This window comes from Salmo salar, chromosome 07, assembly GCF_965601325.2.
Source record: "Salmo salar chromosome 07, fSalSal1, whole genome shotgun sequence".
Classification (NCBI taxonomy): domain Eukaryota; kingdom Metazoa; phylum Chordata; class Actinopteri; order Salmoniformes; family Salmonidae; genus Salmo; species Salmo salar.
Genome location: NC_138297.1, coordinates 58,746,343 through 58,758,926, shown reverse-complemented (window position 1 = coordinate 58,758,926; position 12,584 = coordinate 58,746,343). Strand labels below are relative to the sequence as shown.

General features: G+C 44.9%; 1 protein-coding gene across 7 annotated transcripts in view; it reads right to left on the bottom strand.

The window, feature by feature from the left end:
* LOC106608917 (plasma membrane calcium-transporting ATPase 1-like) overlaps positions 1-12,584 on the bottom strand; it is a 57,641-nt gene that overhangs the window by 24,448 nt on the left and 20,609 nt on the right. For 3 of the 7 annotated variants that reach the window (XM_014207126.3, XM_014207129.3, XM_014207132.3), the window contains exons 3-9: positions 12,219-12,416; positions 10,403-10,660; positions 9,643-9,768; positions 7,321-7,476; positions 7,134-7,178; positions 5,180-5,212; positions 581-736 (exon numbers count right to left, since the gene is read on the bottom strand). In XM_014207126.3, coding sequence (XP_014062601.1) covers positions 581-736; positions 5,180-5,212; positions 7,134-7,178; positions 7,321-7,476; positions 9,643-9,768; positions 10,403-10,660; positions 12,219-12,416 — 972 coding nt within the window. The remainder of the gene's footprint in view (positions 1-580; positions 737-5,179; positions 5,213-7,133; positions 7,179-7,320; positions 7,477-9,642; positions 9,769-10,402; positions 10,661-12,218; positions 12,417-12,584) is intronic. The other 4 variants (XM_014207127.3, XM_014207130.3, XM_014207128.3 and 1 more) reach the window with 2 other exon arrangements.

The following is a 12,584-nucleotide window of genomic DNA, read 5'->3' as shown; positions in this document are numbered from 1 at the left end:
CAGCGAGAGAGAGCGACAGCGAGAGAGAGCGACAGCGAGAGAGAGCGACAGCGAGAGAGAGCGACAGCGAGAGAGAGCGACAGCGAGAGAGAGCGAGAGCGACAGCGAGAGAGAGCGACAGCGAGAGAGAGCGAGAGCGACAGCGAGAGAGAGCGAGAGCGACAGCGAGAGAGAGCGAGAGCGACAGCGAGAGAGAACGAGAGCGACAGCGAGAGAGAGCGAGAGCGACAGCGAGAGAGAACGAGAGCGACAGCGAGAGAGAGCGAGAGCGACAGCGAGAGAGAACGAGAGCGACAGCGAGAGAGAGCGACAGCGAGAGAGTGCGAGAGCGACAGCGAGAGAGAACGAGAGCGACAGCGAGCGAGAGCGAGAGCGACAGAGAGCGAGAGCGACAGAGAGCGAGAGCGACAGAGAGCGAGAGCGACAGCGAGAGAGAGCGACAGCGAGAGAGAGCGACAGCGAGAGAGAGCGACAGCGAGAGAGAGCGACAGCGAGAGAGAGCGACAGCGAGAGAGAGCGACAGCGAGAGAGAGTGAGAGAGAGTGAGAGCGACAGCGAGAGAAAAGAGAAGTTCACTGACCGGCTTTGCCAATTTGCACTGCTAATTTGGTTAGCTTCCCCTGGAGAACGGACTTCTCCTTCTTCTCCTTCAAGTTGGATTTCCTCTTCTCGTCGATGTCGACTTCATTGCTGTTGAGCGGCTGCATCTCCATGGCGGCTCCGTCCGCGGCTTTAGCTGAGGGGGAGAGAAGAGAGCTTAAAGGTTGGACTGACTCAGAATGGAGGTACTCCTACTGCAGTTTCAATTACCAGCCCTCAAGGGTGAGAAGGCTTCTGGTTTTCATGTTTTAGTTCTAATCAACTGGACTGTTTTGCCAACCAATTAGCTGATGAATGAACCACCAGTTAGGAAGGAAACCAGCACTAGTAGCCTTGCCTTTCTGCCTACCTGGCCGATGCTCAGCAGGCAACAAGCAGAAACAAAGATTTTGAAACAGGATTTACTGTTCCTTGTTTCATGCCTACTGACCATAACCTGATTACTGTTCATTCTTGCATGTTCATTTAAAAAAGCAAGTCACTGCACAACTGTTAAAGCAAACAAACTTTGGACATAGGGGTTGAGATAAGCAAGTTGGAAAATCAATGACAAGTAGTTCCATCTCTCCAGTCCTTTAGTGTGATTCAATAAGGAGTAATTGTCAAAGAGACTTGAGAGGGTGCCATATTTTTGCAAACCTTTTCTTTTTGGCTTCGATTCACAGAGGAGTGCTTTTGGAAGGGAACTTGGGGTAAAAGTCATTACAATTTTGAGTCCAGCCCAAAATGTAATTTGGTAGGAATCTAATTACCATACTCCCACTCAGAGAGCAGCAGCCCTGGGATCTGTGGAATCCGCTGGTACAGTGGCCAGACAGATACCATTTCAATTAGAGGTCGACCGATTAATCGGAATGGCCGATTAATTAGGGCCGATTTCACGTTTTCATAACAATCGGTACTCGGTATTTTTGGCCACCGATTTGCCGATTTAAAAAATAAATACATTTTGTAATAATATTTTTTAGCTAGGCAAGTCAGTTAAGAACACATTCTTATTTTCAATGACGGCATAGGAACGGTGGGTTAACTGCCTTGTTCAGGGGCAGAACGACAGATTTTTACCTTGTCAGCTTGGGGATTCAATCTTGCAACCTTACGGTTAACTAGTCCAACGCTCTAACCACCTGCTTTACATTGCACTCCACGAGGAGCCTGCCTGTTACGCGAATGCAGTAAGAAGCCAAGGTAAGTTGCTAGCTAGCATTAAACTTATCTTATAAAAAACAATCAATCAATCATAATCACTAGTTAACTTCACATGGTTGATGATATTACTAGTTTATCTAGCCTGTCCTGCGTTGCATATAATCGATGCGGTGCACATTTCGCGAAAAAGGACTGTCGTTGCTCCAACGTGTACCTAACCATAAACATCAATGTCTTTCTTAAAATCAATACACAAGTATAGATTTTAAACATGCCTATTTAGTTAATATTGCCTGCTAACATGAATTTCTTTTAACTAGGGAAAATGTGTCACCTCTGCAACAGAGACAGGGTATATGCAGCAGTATGGACCGCCTGGCTCGTTGCGAACTGTGTGAATACTATTTCTTCCTAACAAAGACAGCCAACTTCGCCAAACGGGGGATGATTTAACAAAAGCGCATTTGCGAAAAAAGCACAATCATTGCACGACTGTTCCTAACCATAAACATCAATGCCTTTCTTAAAATCAATACACAGAAGTATATATTTTTAAACCTGCATATTTAGCTAAAAGAAATCCAAGTTAGCAGGCAATATTAACCAGGTGAAATTGTGTCATTTTGCGTTCATTGCACGCAGAGTCAGGGTATATGCAACAGTTTGGGCCGCCTGGCTCGTTGCGAACTAATTTGCCAGAATTATGACATAACATTGAAGGTTGTGCAATGTAACAGTAATATTTAGACTTAGGGATGCCACCTGTTAGATAAAATACAGAACGGTTCCGTATTTCACTGAAAAAATAAACGTTTTGTTTTCGAGATGATAGTTTCCGGATTCGACCATATTAATGACCTAAGGCTCGTATTTCTGTGTGTTTATTATAATTAAGTCTATGATTTGATATAGCAGTCTGACTGAGCGGTGGTAGGCAGCAGCAGGCTCGTAAGCATTCATTCAAACAGCACTTTCGTGCGTTTTGCCAGCAGCCCTTCGCAATTCTTCAAGCATTGCGCTGTTTATGACTTCAAGCCTATCAACTCCCAAGATTAGGCTGGTGTAACCGATGTGAAATGCCAAACTAGTTAGCCGGGTGCGCACTAATAGCGTTTCAAACGTCACTCGCTCCGAGACTTGGAGTAGTTGTTCCCCTTGCTCTGCATGGGTAACGCTGCTTCGAGGGTGGCTGTTGTCGATGTGTTCCTAGTTCGAGCCCAGGTAGGAGCGAGGAGAGGGACGGAAGCTATACTGTTACACTGGCAATACTAAAGTGCCTATAAGAACATCCAATAGTCAAAGGTATATGAAATACAAATCGTATAGAGAGAAATAGTCCTATAATTCCTATAATAACTACAACCTAAAACTTCTTACCTGGGAATATTGAAGACTCATGCTAAAAGGAACCACCAGCTTTCATATGTTCTCATGTTCTGAGCAAGGAACTTAAACGTTAGCTTTTTTACAATGCACATATTGCACTTTTACTTTCTTCTCCAACACTTTGTTTTTGCATTATTTAAACCAAATTGAACATGTTTCATTATTTATTTGAGGCTAAATTGATAGTATTTATGTATTATATTAAGTTAAAATAAGTGTTCATTCAGTATTGTTGTAATTGTCATTATTACAAATAAATAAAAGAAAAAACAAATCGGCCGATTAATCGGTAGCCTTTTTTGTTGGGTTTTGGGTCCTCCAATAATCGGCGTTGAAAAATCATAATCGGTCAACCTCTAATTTCAATTCCTCTAAAGCCCCCTTTCCCTCCCTCCTGGGTTTGAAAATGCCAACAGACACCTTGACTCATTTGACCAAGTAACATAGAAGACGCTGAGCCCCTGGTCTGACGGCGGGCGGGCTAGGCAGGCCAGCAGGGCTGATCTCTAACCCATCTCTCCCAATGATAACATCATTATCTCTGGCCCTGCCAGGGCTAGCACTGCAGGGGAAGATCAATGTGTCGGCTTCACCCGTCTCTCTCTCCCAGCCCTGGACTGACTGAACAGTCATTATATACTGTCTGTCTCTCTCCCCCCCCAGCCCTGGACTGACTGAACAGTCATTATATACTGTCTCTCCCCCCCAGCCCTGGACTGACTGAACAGTCATTATATACTGTCTCTCCCTCCCAGCCCTGGACTGACTGAACAGTCATTATATACTGTCTCTCTCTCCCAGCCCTGGACTGACTGTACAGTCATTATATACTGTCTCTCTCTCCCAGCCCTGGACTGACTGAACAGTCATTATATACTGTCTCTCTCTCCCAGCCCTGGACTGACTGAACAGTCATTATATACTGTCTCTCTCTCCCAGCCCTGGACTGACTGAACAGTCATTATATACTGTCTCTCTCTCCCAGCCCTGGACTGACTGAACAGTCATTATATACTGTCTCTCTCTCCCAGCCCTGGACTGACTGAACAGTCATTATATACTGTCTCTCTCTCCCAGCCCTGGACTGACTGAACAGTCATTATATACTGTCTCTCTCTCCCAGCCCTGGACTGACTGAACAGTCATTACATATCACCAGTCGATTCTATCCCCAGGCTCCTCCCTTGCTGATGCCAGGAGCCACACAGACAGCATCTGCAGGATGGGTGCCACGATATTCCCAGGTGGTGTGTTCTGCATTTACACAGCCTGTAATCCCAGACTGAAGGATTATTCTGCTCACTCCTGGCAAAGAGAGAATCTGTGCACAAAGGAGCTCCGCCAGGACCTCAATGAACAGGCTCCCGCTAGCGAACAGCACAGCTGCCGCTCTGTAGACACTGGGTGACTCAATGAACTTTAGAGAGCTGGGTCTCACGGTCGTACAATAGCATGCCGCTGAACAGTTGACATGGTCTATGAGTACTATAGAATGAAGGGTTCAAATTGGACAGCTACGTCCTCAATCAATAAGAGAGAGAAAGAGGGAGCGAGAAGGCCAAAAAGAAGATGCTCTTCCCCAGGATTGTTACAGGGCTGTAATCTCCTCGCTATATCGCCATAGCTGAATTCAACAGTACCTGCCGCTAAATTCTTGGAGAGGCATGGGAGAGAGGGTGAGAGAGAGAAGGTAACATGCTGGCCCAGACTAGACAATGAATGGACCAGTCACGGGCACACACACTCTGACCCACAAGGCCACAGAGCAGCATGGGGAAACAACCTGACCCAACACAGATGAAGCTACTCCTACTGACACCAGGCTAAGCGACAGGTCAAGGTTGAACTAAAATCCAATACGGTTAACTGGGCTGAGGAGAAGGCAATAATGTAGAGCGAAACAGATCAAGGTTGAACTAAAATCCAATACTGTTAACTGGGCTGAGGAGAAGGCAATAATGTAGAGCGAAACAGATCAAGGTACTGAAGCAGCGTGCAACCAAGTCAAAGGAAATGAAAACGCACTCCGGTCTGTTACACTCACCTTTCTTGCGGTTTTCAGCTGCTCCATCTTGCTCTGTGGATGGAAAGTCAAATCCAGAGGAATAGAGTCAGTCACTTATTGGGGAGCAATTTGCAAACGGCTGCAATTCTGACCACCAACTTGATATATTTCCTATTATGTAAATCTGCCATTTTGATTTGATACCGTGAGAGACGCCAATAATTTTTATAAGAAGCCAAACAGATGAATGCTGGGATTGCATTATGACACGCACATTCTAAATCAGCTCCTCCAGCCAATAGGCCATTCTTACCCCCTCGCCTCATACCAAACAAGTCCACACACACGATAGAACTAGAGCCAGCCACTTTCATCATACACAAACACACCGAAAGCCTTAAACTACATAAACTGATCTACATCCTACTAAAGTATATTAACTTGTTTCAAAACCCTGAAACGTACGCACACATACACACAAAAGAATGTAGACACCCCTTTAAATTAGTGGATTTGGATATTTCAGCCACACCCGTTGCTGACAGGTGTATAAAATCGGGCACACGGCCATTCAATCTTCATACATAGACAAACATTGGCAGTAGAATGGCCTTACTGAAGAGCTCAGTGACTTTCAACGTGGCACTGTCATAGGATGCCACCTTTCCAACAAGTCCGTTCAAATTTCTGCCCTGCTAGAGCTGCCCCGGGCAACTGTAAGTGCTGTTATTGTGAAGTGGAAACGTCTAGGAACAACAACGGCTCAGCCACGAAGTGGTAGGCCACACAAGCTCACAGAACGGGACCGCCGAGTGCTGAAGCGAGTAAATATCCTCCGTCCTTGGTTGCAACAGTCACTACCAAGTTCCAAACTGCCTCTGAAAGCAACGTCAACACAATAGCTGGTTTCCATGGCCGAGCAGCCGCACACAAGCCTAAGATCACCATGCGTAATGTCAAGCGTCGGCTGGAGAGGTGTAAAGCTCTCGCCGCCATTGGACTCTGGAGCAGTGGAAAAACATTCTCTGGAGTGACGAGTCGCACTTCATCATCTGGTAGTCCGACAGATGAATCTGGGTTTGGTGGATGCTAGAACAACACTACCTGCTCCAATGCATTGTACCAACTGTAAAGTTAAGTGGAGGAGGAATAATGGTCTTGGGCTGTTTTTTATAGTTCGGGCTAGGCCCCTTAGTTCCTGTGAAGGAAAATCTTAACGCTACAGCATACAATGACATTCTAGATGATTCTGTGTTTCCAACTTTGTAGCAACAGTTTGGGGAAGGCCCTTTCCAGTTTCAGCAGGACAATGCCCCCATGCACAAAGCGAGGTCCATACAGAAATGGTTTGTCGAGATCTGTATTGAAGAACTTGACTGGCTGCACAGAGCCCTGACCTCAACCCCCATCAAACACCTTTTGGATGAATTAGAACGCAGACTGCGAGCCAGGCCCCGCAGCAATGTTCCAACATCTAGTGGAATGCCATCCCAGAAGAGTGGAGCCTTGTTATGGCAGCAAAGGGGGGGACCAACTCCATATTAATGACCATGATTTTGGAATGAGATGTTTGACCAGCAGGTGTCCACATACTTTTGGTCATGTAGTGTATACACACACGGCCTTGATTGAACAGAACTACAATTGCTGAACAAAGAATGGCAGAAGGCACTGGGCTCTATGTAGAACAAACACTAACAGCATATATCCCATCGTGAGCTGAAAGCACTCAATACAAGGCTGCCGACTGCACAGGCACAGCAGCATTGAACACAGCAACAAGTGCTAAAGGTAAAGCCTTGTCAACTATTCCCATTGAAGCAGCAGCTCTCCCAAAATAAGTCCCACCACAGCTGAGACCTGACCTGTGCTCAGCTTAGCTCTAGTTCAAACCTCTCTCCTCTGTCAGCTCAGTGTCGTCTGCTCTGCTGTGTGAGTAAGCTATTAGTGTTGCTGCAGCGTACAGCCCAGACAGAGGCCACTGATTCTCTACCTGTCTGACTCTGCTTGCTCTTACTTCTCTGCACATCAACTGCATCTATAGAAATTCAACAAAAGACTGTTGAGAGGAAAACTTCATTCTTTGTGTGACGGCCAAAGGCATAATAAAATGATAAAAAAGCGTGGGTAGAGAACTGAATCATGAATCGATTCCGCCGCGCTCTGAAATGTCAACGTACTTTTCTTCTCTTTCTTCTCCTTCTTCTTAGCCTCCTTCTCCTCGTCATCGTCGTCTTCCTCCGAGGCACCCAGTAAAGCGAAGATTATTCCAGTTTGAGAGTTCTCACCCACGGCTGTGACCAGCATTTTGCCGGAGCCCTCCATGACGTGGGTGCCTGCAGAGGGAAAACAGATAAGGGGGGGTGAGGTAGTGCCGCCATAGACATACAACTGATGCTTACCCTGTATAGGCCTCTGCCAGGGCTTTTCCTTACCATTACTTAGCTAAAGCCATGTAGACTAGGACTATGCTAACATTTTCCATTACAGTACAATTCTATGGGGAGAAGGGAATGTGGGTGTTCGCAGTCCTAGATGCTGATTCCTGTGGTAAAGTGAGTAAACCTGGGGGATACAGATAAGCATGATGTTTGTGCCTGCCTGCAGATAGAGAGGAGAGGTAGGGCCTAGCTAATGCTACAGTGTAAATGCTAGGTGTTCCCCAGACTATCACTGATCTAATGCTACAGTGTAAATGTCAGGTGTTTCCCTGACTATTACTTAGCTAATGCTACAGGCACCAACATTCCCCCTTACAATTACATGGACAGTGCAGTGTGACCTGCCTAGCTCTGTTGCTCCCGGCTTCATGTATCTGCCATAAATGGGACTGATAGTAAGGAATATTTTGGATGTTTCCAGTCCTGGGTCTGGATTCGGGAGCCTGTGGTCATTGTGAGTAAATCTGAGCAGAAAAACTGTAGGCCTATTTTGAAAGCTAAATAAGAAAAACTGTAGGCCTATTTTGACAGCTAAATATGAGCGCATACAAACGCAACAAAGTGTATCACGTTTTGGAATGACATTTCAAAAGCAGAGTCAAGCCTCAAATACTCGTCTAGCACACAAACACATTCGCACACTCCCAGCCTTTAATCAAAAGCCAATTGTGAGCCTCAGTGAATTAATGGAAACATGAGTCCCACAACACAACGGTAGCTTTCTCCAGAGTTTAATGCCCACAACTGAGACACAGAGAGAGAAGTGCATTAAGAGCTCCCCATGCCTGTGTTAATTAGGCAGGGGCTGGTCTGAACTGGGTGGGATGATGATGACACAGACTAAAGGCAGACAGGCTCTCTTAGAGGTGAGACCAAAGGGGCCTGGAAGAGGCAAACAAGCACTTTTAAAATCCCCTCCTTGGGGATCTGACCATAAAAAGCACTTTTATTAAAGGCTCAACGTGCCTTCATAAAATGGGATTAGGGACAAGACGAGCAATACCCTCAGACGGCAAAATAAAACAGGGTTTAGAGGTAGGTAGGTATATATATTTCACAGCGCTCAAGTAGTCCTGGACCTACACCATCAAGTCCACAATCAGGGGTACAATTGGAGTTCAGAAATATGCATTTTCAAAACACAGACCATCAACAAAATATGTGTTTTAAACCATTTGACCTGCGTTTTATATTGAAAGTCAGTGTTGTTTTGCTTCAATAGTCACAGAAAATACATTAGTGCAACACATTCGGCAGAAAAATCGCTTCATTTTCATCAGATGATAACAGAAGTGCAACGCTATTTGGCTAGCAACCACAAGTAAATGAGTTTACAATATTTTTTTTGTTGCAAAAACAATACATGGCCAGCATATTTCTAATATTTCTAATAGAATGTAGCCAGCTACATTTCCTAATGTTTTTTCTTGACGTTAATATAGCATTTTACCTGAGGCTAGACCAAGAAAAGTCAGAGCACTGTCTGCTGATTGGTGAATTCAATGTCATTCTCAGAGTGGAGAAGTGCAACTGAAGCACACCAGTCTGATGCAGAGCAGAGATTACAATAAGCAGCATTTCAGATCTGCCTTCACAAAACACAGCAAGATATTTCTTATGAGTTTTATCTTTATTTTTGTGGAAAACGCCGAACTCCCTGACAGTACTTCTGGACTAGCTCAGAATATTGCTGGATACTGCCTGCATACCCCATTCCATGACAAAGTCAGATCCTCTATCAAGGGCCTGGCCTTCTATTCTAGTTGCAAAAGTGATTTATTCCACCATTAGGGGTGGGATACCTGGCATGCTATTCCAGTTGCAAAAATTGTTCATTCCACTATTAGGGGTCGGGTACCTGGCATGATATTTCAATGTTGTAAAATGGTTTATTCCACTATTAGTGGTGGGGTACCTGGCATGATATTTCATAGTTGTAAAATGGTTATTCCACTATTAGGGGTGGGGTCAAATCTAGGCCGGGAAACTGATCTACAACCACATGAGCTTCATAGTATAAGAAAACATGCCAAGGCAGAAGAACAAGAATAGAACAGCTACCTGACAACAGCATGGGGTCTCTATCCAGCGTTTTCTTGACGTGGTCCGACTCCCCCGTGAGGGAGCTCTCGTCGATTTTGAGATCATTTCCTTGAATAAGAATACCATCCGAGGGCAGGAGATCACCTGGGAGACAGAATAAATATTCCTTTATGAATTCACAAGACGTATGGCTGAAAACAGAATACATTACACACTCTGGTCAATTCATCCTCGCCAATAACATATAACTGGGTCCTAAATGTCTTCCTATTTCCTACGTAGTGGACTACTTATTATTTTTTCTCCCCAATTTCGATCTTGTCTCATCGCTGCAACACCCAAACAGGCTTGAGAGGCAAAGATCGAGTCGTACGTCCTCCGAAACATGACCCGCCAAACCACACTTCTTAACACCCGCCCACTTAACCCAGCCGCACCAATGTGTTAGAGGAAACGCCGTTCAACAGACGACCGAAGTCAGCCAGCAGGCGCCCGGCCCGCCACAAGGAGTCGCTAGAGCACGATGGGCCAAAGCAAGCACCCCCAGCCAAACCCTCCCCTAACACGGACGACAGTGGGCCAATTGTGCACCGCCCTATGGGACTCCCAGTCACGGCCGGTTGTGACACAGCCTGGGATCGAACTCGGGTCTGTAGTGATGCCCCGGGTGGCCATAGTGGACTACTTTTGACCAGGGCCCATGGGGCTTGGGTCAAAAGTAGTGCACTTATATAGGGAATAGGGTGCCATTTGGGACGCAGAAAGAGGTGCCTCTTACCGTATTTTATTTGTGCAACGTCGCCGACCACAATCTCAGCCACGGGGATTTGGATGACTTGGCCGCCGCGGACAACAGCAAACTTCTGCTCTTGTTCGATGCGGCTCTGCAAGCCGCGGAATTGCTTCTCTTTGCTCCAGTCATTGAACGCTGTCACCAGCACCACGCAGACGACCGACAGCAGGATGGCGGCACCTTCGATCCAGCCCGCCTCTGCCTCACCATCATCCTCCACACCTCCAGCTGCGCTCCCACAGTCTGCATAAGGATCAAAGCACACAGTTACAGGGATACACTGCCAGGTGTCTAACAGACAAAATCTGAACACATATCATTAAATGTTGGTAATTAAATAGTGACAACCAGGCCCAGACGGAATTGCCGTCCGCAGAATTTATTTTACATAAATTCACTGCAGAGGGATAGTTTAAGTCAAAATACAAATAAAATGTACACAGTGCAGTACAATGGACACCTGCAGTGCCTTCAGAAAGTATTCACACCCCTTGACTTGATCCACATTTGGTTGTGTTGCAGCCTGAATTAAAAAAATGTATTTAATTGAGATTGCGTCACTGGCCTTAACACAATACTCCATAACGTCGAAGTGGAAATATGTTTTTAGAAATGAATTCAAAATTGAATTGTCTTGAGTCAATAAGTATTCAACCCCTTGTTATGGCAAGCCTAAATAAGTTCAGGAGTAAAGATTTGCTTAATAAGTCACATAAAAAGTTGCATGGACTCACTGTGTGCAATAGTGTTAAATATGATATTTGAATTACTACCTCATCTCTGTACCCCACACATACAGATAATTGTAAGGTCCCTCAGTCAAGCTGTGAATTTCAAACACAGATTCAACCACAAAGACCAGGGAGGTTTTCCAATGCCTCGCAAAGAAGGGTACCTATTGGTAGATGGATACAAATAAAATAAAAAGCAGACATTGAATATCACTTTGAGCATGGTGAAGTTATTAATTACACTTTGGATGATGTATCAATACACCCACTCACTACAAAGATACAGGCATTCTTCCTAACTCAGTTTCCGGAGAGGAAGAAAAAAATAAATAATAATATTGCTCAGGATTTTCACCATGATGCCAATGGTGACTTCATTTAACTAGGCAAGTCAGTTAAGAACAAATTCTTATTTACAATGATGGCCTACCCCGGCCAAACCCGGACAACGCTGGGCCAATTGTGCGCCGCCCTATTGGACTCCCAATCACGGCCGGATGTGATGCAGCCTGGATTCGAACCAGGGACTGCAGTGACGCACTCTTGCGCCTTAGACCGCTGCACCACTCGGGAGCCTTAAACCAGTTACAGAGTTTAATGGCTGTGATAGGAGAAAACTGAGGATTGGTCAACATTGTAGTTACTCCACAATACTAACCTAAATGACAGAGTGAAAAGAAGGAAGCCTGTACAGAATAAAATAGTCCAAAACACACATCCTGTTTGCAATAAGGCACTATAGTTAAACTGCAAAAAAAATGTGGCAAAGAAATTAACTTCATGTCCTGAATACAAATCGGTATGTTTGGGACATTTTGTTCTGATTGTTGACAAAAATAAAAGACAATTAAATCCATTTTAATCCCACCTTGTAACAAAATGTGGAAAAAGTCAAGGGTGTGAATACTTTCTGAAGTCACTGTAGGTGGTTTACAAACTATCAGGGTGATCCAAAGTGGTCCGATTTAAAAAGAAAACATCTGAGCCAGCACAGGATGGTCAGACAACCAGAGTTAACTCCACTACTGCCTAGGCATCAAGTAGAAGACGTAAATAGAGGTGTTGCTTACGTTCTCTTTCGGCATCTGGAGGTCTATAGAAAGAAAGGCCTAATGAAACTATGGCTGCCACTTCCAGGATAATCAGTGTTACATCTTGCAATGCTTCCCAAACTAATTGAAGAAATGTTTTGGGCTTTTTCGGAGGTATTAAGTTCTGCCCGAACACTTCTTTTCTTTTGTCGATGTCTGCGGGCTGCCCACTTAAACCTGGGGGAAAGACAGAGATGGAATTAGATTAAATTAAGCCAGTACATTTGTGTTTCTACATTTTCTTAGTTTACCATAGAGATTTATATTTGACAACCATTACCATACCCATAGACAAGTCTGGGGGAAAATAATGGCAATATCCAATGCCTCATTAACCTCAACAAC